Here is a 17,268-nt window from a genome sequence, read left to right on the forward strand (position 1 = left end):
AGCTACTGTAATTAACAAAACCTGTTCTGCTCTCTTGAACATGTGGCTGACTTTCTGCTGGTCTTCACCTCTCATTTGGGGCTGATATCTGGCCACACAGGCTTATCCACCAGGCATCTCCACCTCCCTCCTAGGGATGTTTTCTCTACATCTTGGCCCACGAGTGCGCCCCAATCAGCAACAGCTTTCAGTGCTCCAGGGCTGCCCAGATGCTGGCTGGTCAAGACTTTGCTCAAGCAGGCAAATCTTAGCTTTGTATTGTTCTCCTCTTCTCCAATCAGAAACTGTGCTTTTTTATTTTTTATATTTGGACTAGTGCATAGATTAAAACTCTTATCTCACTCTCAAACACCTTAATTACTGTGCATTTATCTAATAAATAATAAAATAAATAAATAAAATAAATAATAAAATATTTAAAATACTTCCTCATCCTTTTTTGATTGGATCCTCAGTCACCCCCATGGTGGTAGTGTATAGTATTTTCCCCATTTTAGAAATAAGGAAAGAATCCACTTTTCATTACGCCACAGAGCCTTTATTTCTGATTACCCACTCTGACATTTTTGCCTTGATTTTAAAATAACTACCTAAATGTTCAGTAGTTGTGCCCCTGCAAAATTCATATGTTGAAGCCCTAATCCTCAATGTGGTGGTATTTAGAGATAGAGACTGTAAGGAGGTAATTAAGGTTAAATGAAGTCATATGGTGGGGCCCTAATACAATTGGATTAGTGTCCTTTTAAGAAGAGACACCAGAGAATTTGATGGACTCCCCCGCCCTCCTGCCCAAGAAAAGGCCATGTGAACGTACTGAGAGGTGGTGGCTGCCTACAAGCCAGGAAGAGAGGTCTCACTGGAAACTGACACTGCTGGCGCCCTGATCTTGGACTTCCAGCCTCCAGAAAGGTGAGAAATAAATGTCTGTTATTTGAGCCACCCAGTCTATGGTATTTTGTTAAGGTAGCCTGAGCTAAGATAAGTTATAATCTTCAAAAATGAATAAGTGGCAACTATATGGAATAAAGCGTGGTTCTGTTTCACTAACTTGTAACAGCTCTGATGTATCACTGTTCTTCGATGGGAACTGCATTTTCTCAGGGTTGGACCTCAGATGAGCTTGCTTCTAAAGCCCTCTAAATTCCAACAGTTACTTTATTCCCCAGCTCTGCTACAAGGAAATAGGGCAACAATTGTGTCATAATTAGGTACCGATTGGAAAGTGTAACATACTTCTCGACTTGTCTAATACACTTTTCATGAATAGCAACAAGTGAGAGGTAATCATTTTCCCCACCAGGAGCAGATAATTAATGATGTTCACTGTACTGGGGAAGAGCAAATGCTGTAAATACAGGCCAAGGTTCTTGGAGGAGAGAAGGTAGTGTGTGTGTGTGTGTGTGTGTGTGTGTGTGTGTGTGTGTGTGTGTGTGATAAGTGCAGAGGTCCTCAAGGGGCAAGGTAGCCGAGCGCCTCAGAAACTCCCTCACGTCTTCCAACATCTGAGTCAAGTCCCACTTCACTGACACACAGGCCTTCCTAACTCTGTCACCTTCCTTTGAATTTTTATATATTTGATTATCTGCACCATTTCTATTTCAATTAACACTTCCAAGCTTATGTGGTTATATAAATATGTCCTGGAGCCATATGTTCCGTCTCCCAGACAGATGCTAACCTAGAAAATTAGCCACAGAGTTGGGGTGAAGTGTGGTGGAGGGCAGTGGCGTATATGAAAAATAATACCGGTAAAAACCCCCATATTGCTTTGTGCTGATCACAGTAGGCGGTTAATAAATCCTGGGTCAACTGAACTGAGAGACACTTACTCCTCGGGCCCCGTCGGGTTGGCATGCTCAGGGGGCGAGCGTCAGCGTTGGGATCTTCGTGCCCAGGCTCCTGCTGGTCGCCAAGATGGGACTTTTCAGACACCATTTTGTCGGGGCCAGCAGTCGGCAGCTATGGGCAGATGGTCAGAGTTGTGACTCATGGGGCTGTGGTTGACTCAGTTCTTTTCTTAGGATGAGGTGGGTCACTTAGCGAAGGGACAAGGCTTTAATCCGATTAGATCCAGAGAATTTTGCTCCCTGTCACCTGAGTCACTGTGGTCACCCCCTGGGAAGTGGACCAACCCAGAGTTTCTCTAGGAGATTTCTCAGGAAATGACCGAGGCACCCTCAAATAAAATGAATCTTTTCACTTTTTCTAGGTATAATGTGTACAGTTCTGCAGAAATTTGAAGGAAAAGGGAAGCAGCAAAGTCACAATCAGCCCATTAGTTCCAAACTCCAAATCATTTGGAAACAGCTGCTAATGTGTCTCTGGATAATTCTGGGCAAATACTGCATCCACCTTTGGGTGTCCCCAAGAATAAATAGCCTCCGGTTCCTTCCCAAACTCTCAGAGGAGGGGTGGCGGGTGAGAAACCCTGGTGGAAGCCACAGGTGAGTGATGGCCCTTGGGGCCAGACAAACGCCTGCCTCCAGACTCAGTTACTGTGGCACTCTGGGCCAGTTCCTTAACTTCCTGTGCTTTGCTTTGTCATCTGTAAAAGGAAAATAAAGGTGGCCCATTCCCGGAAGTGTTGCTAGGTACCAGGCATTGTGCAAAGCACAGAGATTCTGATTTAAATAAATAGCCTGGGGTAGACCTGAGGCATCTAATTAAAAAAAAAAAATTCCCATGTTATTCTGAAGTGCCGCCTCTGGATTTCTTGCCACACCCCAGTGACTGCTCCTTTGTCTGCGATCAGGGCTCCTGTGTGGGTTGCGTTAACAAGGTGATGCCTAGGAACTGCAATGCTTGTATTATATTTTCCTCTGCATCCCTGCCCCTTTCTCCTGTTCAGTCCAAGCTCCACACCCCTAGCCCAGCTCACCACTGCTCACTGTGCCCGTGGTCTTCGAGCTAAGGACTTGAAAGCTTTTCATTTGCATTGGATCCTCTGCTGTCTTGGTGGGCCCCCTGGCCCTGGTTGCAGAAGCCCTAGCTGACCCTGCAAGAAGGTGTTAAACACCCTGAGTGGCCGGAGGGACAGGCCACGTGGTCAGGCAGCACCTCCCTCCCCGTGGGCCCTCCCAGGGGCGGCTCCATCCTAGAAGCAGAAGGCAGCTCCTCTGCCCAGCTTGTCTCGACGGGAGCGTGCTGGGCAAGGTGGGAGCTGAGAGGGGGATTTCTTCCCTGACTTGGGTTCTCCTGGTGCCCTCCCCACTTCCCCACTTCCCCGCCTCCACGGCCAGCTCTTTCCAGGCAGCTCCATCACGTGGCTGCTGGCTCAAAATGGCGCTCCCCCCTCTGCCTCCCCTGTTGGCATCTGAATTATTCCAAGCAAATCGCCCCTCCACAAGATCTTCCCTGCCTCCCCCCTCAGAGGACAATAACTCCTTACACGGGAATTCATTTACCTTGAGAAGGGTGGTCTGGCACGGGATACTCCGAGCTGAGGAGGGCAACCCGTGTAGGGAACAGAGCTGCGGGAGGGAGTGCCAGCAGGCTCGGGAGACGGAGTTGGCCTCGGGCTTAGACTGAAGTAGAATTTGGGCTTGGAGTTGGAGAAAGGGGGAAGTTCCCCAAGGTTTGTAATCCTGCACTGCCATCTATCGGCGGGCTTAGTTTATGGCCTTTGATGACAACACTAAAAGGACTCCTTCTGTCATCTCTAGCCTTCTCTCTCAGGAGATAGGAAAAAACCTTAGAGGAAAAATGCTCCAAGCACTGACCACAGCTTCTTGTGAGGGTCATCCATGAGACCCCATACAGGGTCCTACACCCAGACCATCCATCTGCATCCTGCCTCTTCCAGAGAAGGGCAAATATTGCTACCCAGAGGAGGATGTGGGTTGCAGGCAGGTTGTTAATCAACCGCCCAATACACAGAAACAGCCCAAGAAACATGCACGTGTTTCTTGTCACTCCCTACCTGTTTCTTTCTTTTTCGTCTTTGAACTCTGGAGGTCTTCTGTCTTCCCACATCTGCATCCTCGTCATTTTCAACGAACTCCTTTGTTCAAAATGCAAATGGAAGAGTCATCACTTGGTAAGTGTGTAATTTGGGAAAGAATGTTAAGAGAGGAAGAGGGGTGTCATTTTTACGTATTAAAATTAACATCAGCATCTTGACCTCAGGCCTCCACCCACTAACGTTGAGTGTGAGTGAAGGGACCGTTGATGAGATCTACTCTTCTCAAAATGGACATGTTCATGAAATGGACATGTTCATGAAAAGTTGTTTCAAATCAAAACATTGTAAATGAGGTGATGGACAGGGGAGCTTCCATTGTCTGAGATCCTCACTCTGCACAGAACTCTTACTGAGCGCTTACTATGTCCCAGGCCCTGGGGGCACAGAGATACTCCCTGCCCTCAAAAGTCACAATCTAATGAAGGCCATGAACAGCAAACCTGCCCGGACAGACGTTCTGGCCCAGACAGGAAACCCGGCAGAGGACGACATCAGAACCATAGAAAGGGTTTCCAGGTTTGGGCTTCCCTGCTCCCCTTACTCTCAGGTAGAGAAAAATGGGGATATATGTTAAATCATCGCAGAAGTTTCAATTTAAATGAGATAATAGCAGATCTTTTTGAAAAGGGAGAATCCTTTAACAGTGCAAACTTGGTTTTCTTTTTCCACATGACCCTTTCTAAAGTCTTAGTCATAAAATGTTAAAGCCGAATGCTCTAAAATGTTCAAGCTTCAAACTTTTCTGCTCTTAGAGTTTTACAAATTGGGGCACAAGCACCTCTGCATGTAAAAGAGGTTGCAAGATAAACCCACAACCTCTCCTTGGTACACCGAATTTATTAGAAAGTTTTTTTCTAAAATTGGAATTTTTTTTTTCTTATGCTGAAACAAACTTGGAACACAAAGCGTGGATTTTAATGATTTAAGATTTCAAAGAAACATCATGCAGGTCACTGGGCGAGGCTCCAACTGTATGTCAGTGCCCTTGGCCGTTGGGATTAGGGATGACATGGACTTCAGCTACAGAGGAGGGAATGGAGGCCCCAACCAGGGAACAGGCATAGCCTGAGCTGTTCCTCCATCTGCAGGACCTGGTCTGTCTGCCTCCTGCTCTGAGCATAAGCCCTGTCCTCACTAGGGCCTCCTGATTCAAGGCCCATTGCGTGGGCAGTGTTCTTAAGTCAGGAATTCACCACCTTGGATTAAAGATGATGGCAAGAGTGAGGTGCACAAGTGCGGTTCTTAATTCACGTAAGTTCTTTTTGGCTTGTGATGGGCTTGTGAGAAATCTTGGTCGTCTTTGGCTGTCCAGTATTGTTTTGATCCTCCATCAATGGAAAACTGTCCAGCAGGACTTCAAATTAGGTAGAATGTAAACTCCCTGAGGGCACAGAGTTGTTTCACTGCCATATCTCCAGGGAGCGGTGGAAGGATACATATTTGTTGCATGAATGAATAAACAAATGTAGATTTATGTAGCTTGTCAGTACTTGATGTCTTGCTTAAAGCTTATCTGCATGGTTTTATCTGGCTAATGTGGTCCTTCAGGCTTTTTGAAGTGCCCTATTGAAAGCAGCGTATGGTTTCCATTTTTGCCTCTGTGGTCTCAAGTTAGTGAGCCCCTGAGCCAAGAGAGAAGCAAGGATCCAGAGGAATACTTTCTCCTCTGTTTGAGGTCTGTGGTCTCCAAGTTGGCGACAGCCTCCCTTCTCTGGTCCAGACAGTGTTTCATGATGTTTTGCACACAATGAGTTAGAAACTGTAGGACTCCGTGAGAGTGAATTTTATTATCAGTCACAACCTACAGTTGTTACCTTCGTTCTGAATTTCTTTAGAAATCAATGTGCTTCAGGCAGAGCTGGACCCAGTAGCAGGTGGTACTTAGAACTTCTGTGTGTCGGAACTCACGACAGGGTCACAAAGCAGCCTCAGAGCATCCAAGCAGAGGGATACCCTGGAGTGTCTGCAGGGCTGCATTTCCTCCTCCATCACCACCCCTTCTGCATGCAGTAGGTGTGCAATAAATGCTTGTTGCTGGCCTAACTTCCTCACTCACAAACACATGTGACATGAGTGCAGCACACACACACACACACACACACACACACACACACATCCCTTTGGAGACATCTGAGCAAACACTTACCTCGGTAATTATTTTCACTTTTTCTTCCTGGGGATTCATTTTGGCTGTGATGACTGCTCCCTGACCGGCAAAGAACAAACAAGAAGTCAGTTCTTCTGAAACCAGTGAGACATCTTTCTGGCCGTTGATAAATATGAAGCCGGCCTTGCTGGTGAGTGAGGTGTTTGAGCAGAGTGGACTCCACACACAAGGAGTACATTCTTGCAGAACCAGGATTGGTGGAAATGAGCACTAGAGGAAAAGAAGGGTGCCAGAGCCTCTGTCCCCGTGGGCCTGGCAATGAGCCTGGTTTTACTGTGTTGCAGGTGGGAGCTGGGAAAAGTTCTGCCCTTGGAGGCAGATGACCCTGGTTGGAATCTAGTCCCTGAAGGACTATTTCACATCTTCTCGTCTCTCCTCAAACTTCTACCTTCCCACCGCTCTTCACCCTTTACCCTTGACCTTGGTTCTCATTTCATGAGCAAGGAGATGAGACCAGAGTGGGCTTCCACACCCCCTGTCTAACCTCCCTGAGTTGTGTCACCTCCTCTGCTTCCACTTGCTAGCGCGACCCATCCCAGCTCCCATCTGGGCCAGGGCCTCTGCATGGTCCCATACCCTCCCCTCCTCTAGGACCTTGATCCAGACAACTTCTCCCTTTCATCTGGATAATTATTTCCTGCTGCTCTGTTGGCTCATGCTCATCAGTTTACAAAGTGCTGTAATCGGTCCTTTCCTTAAAAAAGCTCTCTCTGGACTTCACCTCTCTTTCCAGCTATGGCTCAACTTTTCAACCCTCTACAGGAAAACTCCTCAACCCTCTCTTTCTGAATCAGTGTTCTGGGCCCAGCACTCCCTGAACCTGCTCTTGACAAGGTCCCCACTGATCCCTGTGTCACCACATCTAGTGATCAATCCTCAGTCCTCATCTTATTTAACATGTAAGATGCATTTATTAGTGAAACTGACCTATTACTTTCTTTTTTTTTAAGATTTTTAAATTTTTTTCCTTTTTCTCCCCAAAGCCCCCCAGTGCATAGTTGTATATTCTTTGTTGTGGGTCCTTCTAGTTGTGGCATGTGGGACGCTGCCTCAGCGTGGTTTGATGAGCAGTGCCATGTCCGCGCCCAGGATTCGAACCAACGAAACACTGGGCCGCCTGCGGCGGAGCACGAACGTAACCACTCGGCCATGGTGCCAGCCCCCCCCCCCCCCCCACATTACTTTCTTTTTATTGAAATATTTCCTTCACTTGGCTTCTGGGACACGTTCTTCTGGTTTTCCTCCTACGCACTGGCTGCTCTCCTTCTCAAACTCCTGGGCTGGTTTCTCCTCATCTCCCAACCACTACATGTGGGGATGCCTGGGGCCCAGCCTTGACCAACTTGTCCCCCTGGCCATTTCCTCCTGTCTCTTGGCTTTAAATACTATCCACTCACTGACACTCCCCAAATGTAGGGGGTCCTAGGCCCACACATCTCCCCAGAACTCCAGGCTCAAACATTCAAGTGCTTGATGGATGCCTTCACTTGGCCTAACATGCGCCAAACAAAGCTCCTCCTCATCACTGAATCTGCTTGTCCTGCAATCTTCCTTGTTGCAATAAACAGAACTCCGTTTTGCTCAGGCCAGAAATCTTAGAGCCATTCTTGAGTCCTTTCTGACTCTAATAGGACACACCACATCCAATCCATCAGAAATCCTGCCAGCTTTGCCTCCAAATTATATTGCAAATCCAAGCACCTCCACTGTTATCACTCTGCTCAAGCACCATTGTCTCTCACATGACCTAGTGCAAGAACCTCCTATCTTCTCTGCTTCCCACCTTGCTTACCTACAATCTATTCTCTACATTGAACTGAGAGCGAATTGTTTAAAATTTAAGTGAGATTGTGTCATCCCTCCACTTACAATCCTCCAATGACTTCCCTTTCTAAACAGAGTAAAATCCCAAATCCTTTCAATAGCCTATAAGGCCCTACACGATCTGCACTTGAATTCTCTTGCCTCAGGGCCTTTGCACTTGCTGTTCCCTCTGCCTAGAACTCTCTTTCCCGAGATATCTGCATTGCTCTCTCTCTTTCAATTCCTTCAGAATTCAGTTCTGCTCAAATTTCATTTTATCAGAGAGGTCTTCCCTGAAAACTCACAATATAATGATAACCTCCTGGAACTCCCTAACCACCTTATAGTGATTTCTTTTTCCATGGTACTCATCACTAGTCAACATATGTATTTTTTTGTTATTGTCTGCCCATTCACATTGAAACATAAGCTTCAGGAGGGCAGGACATTCATTCACTGTTTACCTCCAGAGCCTAGGACATTGGCACCCAGGCAGATGCTCAATAAATATTTGCTGAATGGAGGACTAAATCACTATATACTGACTGTGTCTCCATGACCACATTCTGGAGCTCTTCAAAGCTTCATTGTCCTCTTTGGGCTGCTGCAAAGCATTAAATGAGAAAACATGGGGACAAATATCAGGGCTGACAAATTGTACGCCCTTCCTCATATCTGTGGAATCCTAATCCTAAGTGGGACTCAGTCATTTAAGCAGCTTTTCTGAGGGGTTCAAGCTTTCATTGACCCTATTAGCACGTTAAAGGGAAATAAAACATCTCAAATTCTATTGCCTCCCATCCAGACCTCCTCATGGGCCACAAAAAACAGAGGAAGGGAAATGATGAAAGCTGCTAGGAAAATAAAAGAGTGAGGAAGTAATCCAGAGAGAAGGAGGGGCAGATAATAAAAATGAAATGTCACAGGACATAAAAGCTCTGTAATAAACAGCTCTGGTAATTATGAACTGGAAAAAAAGAACTGTGATATATTTTAGTGACTAAAAAAAATTCTTTCTCAATAAACTAAAAAAATACATTCTATGTGAAAGAAAGAAATAGAAGTAGAAAATGAAAAATATGGTGGGGTTGATTTTTTTCTTCCCATCCTTTCCTGATCATTACTTTTGAGTGAGTTTCTGAGGAAATCAAGTGACAAAAAAATTAATTTTTTTATGAACACTGTTCCTTAGAAAAGATAAATTAATATTGCCCAACTTTAATATGCAGCTTTTCATCCCCACTTGCACTGAACACTTATAATATATTTCTACTGACAACATCAAAATAAGAGCCATGACTTACTGCAGACTTATTTTGTGCTCTCTCTAGATATATGTGATCACAAGGCCTCACAATGACTCTTCTAGCTTAGTGCTACAGGCCTGAATTTACGTAGGAGGAAACCCAGGTTTCTTCTGAGTTTAACCTCTGACAGGTTACAGGATTTCCCCAAGGTTATAGATATTCAGTGTTACATTCAGAATTTGACCCCAGGACTCTGTGATTCCAGAGTCTTCCTCCCTGCCACTCTACCTCTCTGCCTCGCCACCTATTCTTGCTTTCGCAGTGCTATCAGTTACCATTCTATGCTAGCCCACTCTTCTGGAAATATTGACGATTGAACTGAAGTGGAGCATCGCCCCAGTGATAACAGGCTTTGGCTATTTTAGGTCAATGATTTATTTGTCTCAGTGCAGAAACCAAAGATATTTTTCAATGAAAGTAGTGACTCCTTCATCGAAACAAATGGACTATCTCTGAGGGTCATCAGAAGATCAGAGTCCTATCCAGAGGACCCTGTGACAAATTCCACAGGATGCAGGGGAAAAGGAATGAAGGTGTCTGAAAAGGGCACCATTGTATGCACTGCATCTCAACCTTGCCTGCTTAAAAACCAATACAGTATATGTGTCCTACTCCAGAACAGTGAAAACATGGGTTTATAGAAAATTTATAATCTGTAAAAAATTATATGGACCTGGGTTCCAAATCCAGCTCTGTTTATCAGCTGTGTGATCTTGGAGCAATGCCTTCAACTCCCTGAGACACATTTCTATGTCTGTAAACCTGCCATCATAATTCCCACCTCAATGGGTAATCATTTTACAAGGGTTAAATGATAAAATTTGCGTAGTAGAATGCCTGGCTTGGACGAGGCTTTCAACACTGGTGTTATTATTAAGACAAGGTGGAGGTAGAGAGGAAAAGTAGAAGAAAGGAGAAGGGAGGGAAAGACCTTAGGGGATAGTACGGGAGGCATAAGAAAGACCTTAGGTGACAGTCAAGCCCCCCTTTACCATCTTTGGTTCCCAAGTTCGACCCTCTGGCTGCAATAACCAGTATGCCCTCTCTCCCTACCCCCAGCTGGGCTGTGGGCAGTTTTCTTTCTGTTTCTATTTACGGTGCTTCTGAAGCCTTCCCCTGCCCTCACACCCATCGGCATTTCTCCCTGTGTACAGTGCTTAGCTTTTTCTGTCTAGACTGGCAGAGCTGGAGCCTGGAACCCTGGGCAGGGGTCACACACACACCCCTTTTTAAAATTTATTACCTAATTCTACAAGTTATTCCAGCCATAGCTTCCTGTCGTTTAAGGTTAGGGACCTATAGCTTTATAGAATCATTTAATCAGCTTGATATAACACATATTGCCCTTGAAGAGCACATTTAAATCCCATATTTGAGCTGTGCTATGTGATACATGCCCAGTGCACACCCATGATGAACCGAGTGCTCCCAGCGCCCCCCTCGCCCCGGCCGGGGGGAGTCCGCTGTGCTCTCAGCACTTTAGGCCCTGTGATAAACCTCCTGTGGCACTCAGCTCACTGTACTGTTATGAACTGTTTATAGGTCTGTCTTGCCAGGAAACTCGGAGCTTCTGACCTGGTCTAATTCACTCTTGCATGTTCTCGACTTCAGCACATTGCTTGGTGCTCTGTGGATGCTCCATAAATGTTTGAATGAGCGACGCTTTCAATAAGCTCTAGGAGAGAGATATTGAGAGAGATTTCATTCTCATGCTGAATTTATTTGCAGAAAAGGTGATATGAAAATCCAATTATAGATGTGTATTTCCCATTGGATTTTATTAGCTTTTCATAGCACCTCTTTGCAGTGAAGGGAAATAATCAATTTAAATCTCCGGCTGCAGATTATCTTGAGGTCTTTTGGAGAGAGCAGCAATCTGCAGCCCTGTGTCTGTCGTGGCCCCTTCTCTGTCTGATGCCAGGAAGAGGGAAGTAATTAGTACCTCACCCCTCAAACAAATTGGAATGGAAAGGCCCAGAACTGCAACACGCAGCAAAGGTTTCCGGGAGGCAGGATGGCATGGAGGTCCCAGGCAGGAAGCAGAGGGACGGGCCATCTGGGAGGAATCCCTCGCAGGGGCTGTGATGAGCTGAACTGACATTTCCTGCAAACCAGACGCCAGGCAGTACCTCAAATCAAAGCAGCCCTAGTAACGCTCTACGTTTCAATTCCAGAAACTAAAATATTAATAGTAATGATGAGAACGCCTACATTTACAATTCATTAAATCTGTTCAGGGTACCCAGGGGAGAGACTGAGCTCCAAGCCGGGTAACTGAAAGCAGGGCACCCTTGCAGCAGCCCTGTTCCCGGGAAGAACTGATTTACCTTAAGGAACTTTACCAAGGCGCTTGGCCGATTCTGCTTTCTGGGACGAGTGGAAAGTGGAAAGAGATGGGTTGCATTGCTGAATCTTCTAAAAGAGTCCAAAGGGAAGGCTGAATGCTGGGGCGGCCCCTCGGCTGTGCCCTGGACGCTGCAGCCACGTCTCCAAGCAAAAACACCCGCTTAGCAACCCGTTCCTAAGGAAGGTCACTCAGTCGCTTTTTTTTCTTTTAAAGTGACAGGTTACTTCCAGCAGTAAAACACAACAAACATGCAGGGTGAGCAGGGGAGCACAGCCTACAAGAGAAGGACGAAGAGAAATCAGCCCCTGGAGCTGGGCAGAAATTAGGTCAAGGTTTAAGATAACCTCCCTCGTATCATCAGCGTGACTGGGCATTTCTGGTAGAAGACAGGTGATGCTCAGAGGTGGGTGGTTAAATCTTAAAAGGTCGCCATTGCAGGGTGAGGGTGTCTAACTCGTCTGCGGCAAAGGCTCCCTGGAGGGGCTTGCCGCGTTGGCGAATGTGTCTCTGGAGAGTTTTCTGGTTAAATGTGGAAGATTGAATGTACAGACTAATCTCTCTTATTCTTTAATCCCTGTAAAATTACTGAAAGAGGATATAAATGTTATGGCTCAAAAAAGCAAAGGAAGTGGGAGAAGAGGCAAAGCAGGTAATGAGTAATGGAATGAACAGACCAAAGAAAGCCACACTCCAAGCATACGTGTGTGTGTTTATTTGGGTCTCTGTGTATGTGTATGGGTGTGTGTGGTGGTGGTGGGGGCCAGGTAGCCATAAGAATGAGGAAATGAGCTTGTCCACTCTGCAGAACTCCAGAGAGCTCAGAATTAGGCTTGGTGGTGGTTGAATTGTATCCCTCCAAAGAAGAAACGTTGGAGTCTTACCTCAGAATGTCACCTCATTTGGAGATGGGGTCATTACAGAGGCAATCAAGTTAAAATAAGGTCATTAGGGTGGGCTTTGATCCTATTTGACTGTGTCTTTATAAAAAGGGGGATTTGGGCATAGAGGCAGACACACGCAGAGGGAAGATGATGTGAAGACACCGAGAGAACACCATCTACAGTCCAAGAAGCCACCTTTCTTCTCTACAGAAGTTGAACCAGAGACACTGGTCTCAAGTTCCCAGGTTTGGCAGAGGATGGATGAGTCTCAGGGCTGGAAACCGGATAAGAAATGGAGAGGTGGGCAGGGCACGCTCCTTCCCACAGAACTGAGGCAATAAACATATACCTTCCCCCTGTCCCACCTCCACCAGCATCAAATTGGAAAACATGGAAAATTGTTTTCTGGAGAAACTGAATGGTCACAAAGAACAGATCGCAGATATTGACTTTTCCAGATCCTCCAATGAAAAAACTAGCGTATCACCCTTACAGAAAAGTATCATAGAGAAAATGAGAGGATCTCAGGTTAAGAAATTCCACACTTGTAGTTACAGAAAGAGAGAACCAAGAAAATGAAAAGGTAGAATTTATCAAAGTAGTAATATAAGAAAAACTCTCAGAAGTGGAAGAACCAGTTCTTAGATTGAAAGAGACTATTTATTATCTAATGTGGCACAAGGAGACAACAAGACAACTTGTCTGTGTCAGTGTGTGCTCTGCCCATGGTGGGAAAAATATTCTCCAGAGGATTCATAACCATTGGCTTGCACTATGCTGTTTAATGATCTTATTTATGTTACCAATACCATTTAGGAACCCCCTAAGTGACAAATTTTAAAAAGTGGTCTCAGGCTACTGGATCCCTGTGGGGTGCTGGGCAAGAGCACAAAAGAAAGATACAAAACTTTTCTGGAGGGACACACTTTCAAGTAGTCATTTCAGGGTGGACACAGATAAACCTCAGGGAAGATGAGCTCACAATCCAAAGTTAGACAACACAGGAGGAAACAATCAAGAGTCTACAGACAACCAGAGAGCACTACTGCATCCTCAAGAACTTCTGATAACACAATGATCAAATGGAGAATATACAAAAACAAAGATCATAAGAGAACTGAAAAGGAGGCTTTGAAAATATGAAAGAAGAGTGAGATACTACGAAAAGATCAGGCAAATGTGAAAAAGAATCAGCTAGAACTTTTAGAAATTAATAATAAAGTCCTGATTTTTTTTTAAAGCAAAGGAAGTGTTAATCCACTGATGAGAGAGCTAGAAAGAGAATTAATAATGGGAAAGAGAGATTTAAAAAATTAAAATGTGGCACAGAGAGATGGAAAATAGGAAAGAGTGTATGAAAGACATGGAGGAGAAATTGAGGGGTCCGCCGCATCTAGTGGAGTCCCAGGAGGGGAGAAGAGACAAAGAAGCTGAATGCTGAATCTTAAAATTGAGGATCTTGGTCAACTTAACTTCTCTGGACTTCCATTTCCTCATCCATAAAATGAGGTTAATAATAATAGTAACTACTTTAGAAGGTTGTTATGTGATTTATTCAGTTAATATTGGTCACATCTTGGCACACAGCAAGTGCAGTAAGGTTTACTAATTAAAAAAAATGTGGATGTTGTCTTAGCTCAGGCTGCTTTAACAAAATACCATAGACTGAGAGGCTTCAACAATAGAGATTTATTTTCTCACAGTTCTGTAAGCTTGGAAATCCAAAATCAAGGTGCCAGTCCATTTGGTTTCTGGTGGGAGCTCTCTTCCTGGCTTGTAGATGACTGCCTTCTTGCTGGGTCCTCACATGGTCTTTCCTTGGTGCATTGGGATGGGTAGAGAGATAACGCTCTTTCTCTCTTTTCTTCTTCCAATAGGGCCACCAATCCTACTGGATTAGGGCTCAACCCGTAGGACCTCATTTAACCTTAATTACCTCCTAAACTCCCTGTCTCCAAATACAGGCATATTGAGCATTAGAGTTTCAACATGTGAGTCCATAGCAGGTGTTTACTGTAAGAGACTATCTACTTGAAGTGGTCAACTGTCCTAAGAGGTAGGATTTGTTCACCACTCTTGTGCTAATTAACTTTCTGATTATGACCTCCCTTATCTTTTAATATTTAACTAAACTGAACCAGTTCATAAGAGTTATATATTTCCTCATAACATTCTGAAATTATTCAAAAACATAATTCAGAAACATCATTTCTTGGAAAAATTTTTATGCAAGCAAAATAAATGAATCTAGCAGATTTGTTTCAAATCAAAATGCAAAAATTTCCTTCTTTTAGGTTAAGTGTTCCTGGCTGGCTCAAGAGTTTTTAATCACTAACAAGTGTTGAATCACACTTCACAAGCTTATTTTTTTTAATCTTTTGAGGTAATCAAATATGTTTTTCTTCTTTCATCTTTTAATGTGGTGAATTACATTAACAATTTTTTTTTTTCTGACGAAGATTCACTCTTAGCTAACATCTGTGCCAATCTTCCTCTATTTTGTATGTGGGTCACTGCCACAGCATGGCTGCCAACGAATGGTGTAGGTCCATGCCTGGGAACCAAATCTGGGCCGCTGAAGTGGAGTGCACTGAACTTATCCACTAGGCCATGGGGCTGGCCCCTTAACAGACTTCTTAATGTCAAACTTTTCTTGCATTGCTGGGATACACGAACCTTGGTCAAGATATTTGAAAAATTAGTTTTTGGATTTAATTACTAATATTCAGATGTTTTTGCCTTTATGTTCATAACTGAAGCTGTTTTTCCTTTCTTGCATTATTCTTGTATTATTTTAGTATAAAGGATATTCTCATCTCAAAAAAAGCAGATTAATCTCTCTCTCTCTGTCCTTCTCTCTGTCTCTCTCCCTCTGTCTCTATCTCTGTTTCTCTCTCTCACCTCTCTCTCTCACACACATACACACATGCGTGCACACATTATCTGTTCTGTGAACTTGTCTATAAAATCTTTTGAGTCTGGAGACTTTTTTTTACTGTGGTAAAGCATATATAACAAAATTTATTAGTTTAGCCATTTTTCCATTTTATTCAGATATAATTGACATATAACATTGTATTTGTTTTAGGTATACAACATAATGATTTGATATATGTATATATTGCAAAATGATTACCACAAGTTTAGTTAACATCCATTACCTCGCATAGTTACAAATTTCTTTTTCTTGTGATGAGAACTTTTAAAATCTACTCTGTTAGCAACTTTAAAATATATATTTGAGCCATTTTTAAATGTACACTTCAGTGGCATTAGTTATATTCACAATGTTGTGCAACCATTACCATTATCAATTTCCAAAGCTTTTTAATCATCCCAGATAGAAACTCTTGTACCCATTAAGCATAACTCTACATTCCTCCCTCTGGTGACCAAGCCCAGTCCCTAGTAACCTCTAACCCACTTTCGTCTCTATAAATTTGCCTGTTCTAGTTATTTTGTATAAGCAGAATCATACAAAATTTGTCCTTTTGTGTTTGGCTTAATTCACTTAGCATAATGTTTTCAAGTTTCATTCATGTTGTAGCTTGTGTCAGTACCTCATTCCTTTTTAAGGCTAATATTCCATTGTATAGATATTCCACATTTTGCTTATCTGTCATCTGCTGACGGACATGGGTTGTTTTCGCCTTTTGGCTAGTGTGACTAATGCTGCTATGAACAGTCACTTACAAGTATCCATTTGAGTCTCTGTTTTCAATTCTTTTAGGTAAATACCTAGGAGTGGAATTTTGGGGTCATATAGTAATTCTCTGTTTACTTGTTGAGGAACTGCCAAAATGTTTTCCACAGTGGCTGCATCATTTTGTATTCCATCAGTCATGTACAAGCGTTCTAATTCCTGCACGTCGTCTCTAACACTTATTGCCCATTTTTTGATGATAGTCATTCTAGCAGGTATGAAGTGGTGTCTCACTGTGGTTTTAACTTGCATTTCCTTATGAGCAGTGGTGTTGAACGCTGTAATTCACTGAGTTTACTGGCTTGTTGTATGTCTTCTTTGAAGAAAGGTGTATACGTGTTTATGTGTGTGTGGCGGGGTGTAGTAGTAGCTCAATTTTTGACCACTGATTTAATTTCTTTAACACTAATCAGTCTATTTGGATTTTACATTTCTTTTTCAGTTTCAGCATGTTATATATTTTTAGAAAATGGTCCTTTTTCTTTGTTTTTAAATTGATTGTCATAAGATTTTTCGAAGTATTCCTTATTATTTTTAAACTCTGACATGCCTATAGTTATATCCTTTTCATTATTCCTCGTAATAAAAAATCCTGTGTTCTGTCTCAGTGTGCTCCTGCGGTGGTTTTAAAACAAAACCTACAAATTCTTTGGCACTCTTCCCATCAAGAAGGGGGGCCTAGTTCCCTTCCCCTTGTATCTGAGTGGACCCCACATTGACCAACAGAGTATGGTGGAAGTGATGCTGACTTGCTGGCTGATTTCTGAGACTGAGTCACAAAAGATGATGTGGTTTCTATGTTGCTTTCTAGAACTTTTGTGCTTAGAGTCATGAGCTGCTGTATAAGAAGTTCAACTATTCTGAGGCCACCACACTGTGTGAGGGAGGCAGGCCACAGGGAAAGGCTGTGTGTACATGCTCTGTTTGGCAGTTGCAGCCAAGGCTCCAGGCACGTGCATGAACAAGCCTTTGGATGTTCCAGCCCCTAGACCTTGAGTCACCTCCCAGGGTTCAAATTTTCTCCAGATATTGTGGAGTAGAGATTAGTGAACCAGCTGTGCTCTGTTCAAATTCCTGACTCACAGAATCCATGTGCATA

At 43.8% G+C, this 17,268-nt stretch overlaps 1 protein-coding gene across 6 annotated transcripts in view; it reads right to left on the reverse strand.

Moving 5' to 3' along the window:
• The window catches only part of CC2D2A (coiled-coil and C2 domain containing 2A), a 116,047-nt gene extending 104,329 nt beyond the window's left edge, over nucleotides 1-11,718 (reverse strand). For 2 of the 6 annotated variants that reach the window (XM_046656594.1, XM_046656588.1), the window contains exons 1-2: nucleotides 3,405-3,611; nucleotides 1,830-1,959 (exon numbers count right to left, since the gene is read on the reverse strand). In XM_046656594.1, the coding sequence (XP_046512550.1) occupies nucleotides 1,830-1,959; nucleotides 3,405-3,596 (322 nt within the window). In that variant the 5' untranslated portion in view covers nucleotides 3,597-3,611. Of the gene's footprint in view, nucleotides 1-1,829; nucleotides 1,960-2,878; nucleotides 2,996-3,404; nucleotides 3,612-3,919; nucleotides 4,001-6,107; nucleotides 6,168-8,395; nucleotides 8,536-10,813; nucleotides 10,914-11,565 lie in introns of those variants that run through there. The other 4 variants (XM_046656591.1, XM_046656589.1, XM_046656590.1 and 1 more) reach the window with 4 other exon arrangements.
• Between the last annotated feature and the right edge of the window lie 5,550 nt (nucleotides 11,719-17,268).

Source organism: Equus quagga, chromosome 3 (genome assembly GCF_021613505.1).
Source record: "Equus quagga isolate Etosha38 chromosome 3, UCLA_HA_Equagga_1.0, whole genome shotgun sequence".
Classification (NCBI taxonomy): domain Eukaryota; kingdom Metazoa; phylum Chordata; class Mammalia; order Perissodactyla; family Equidae; genus Equus; species Equus quagga.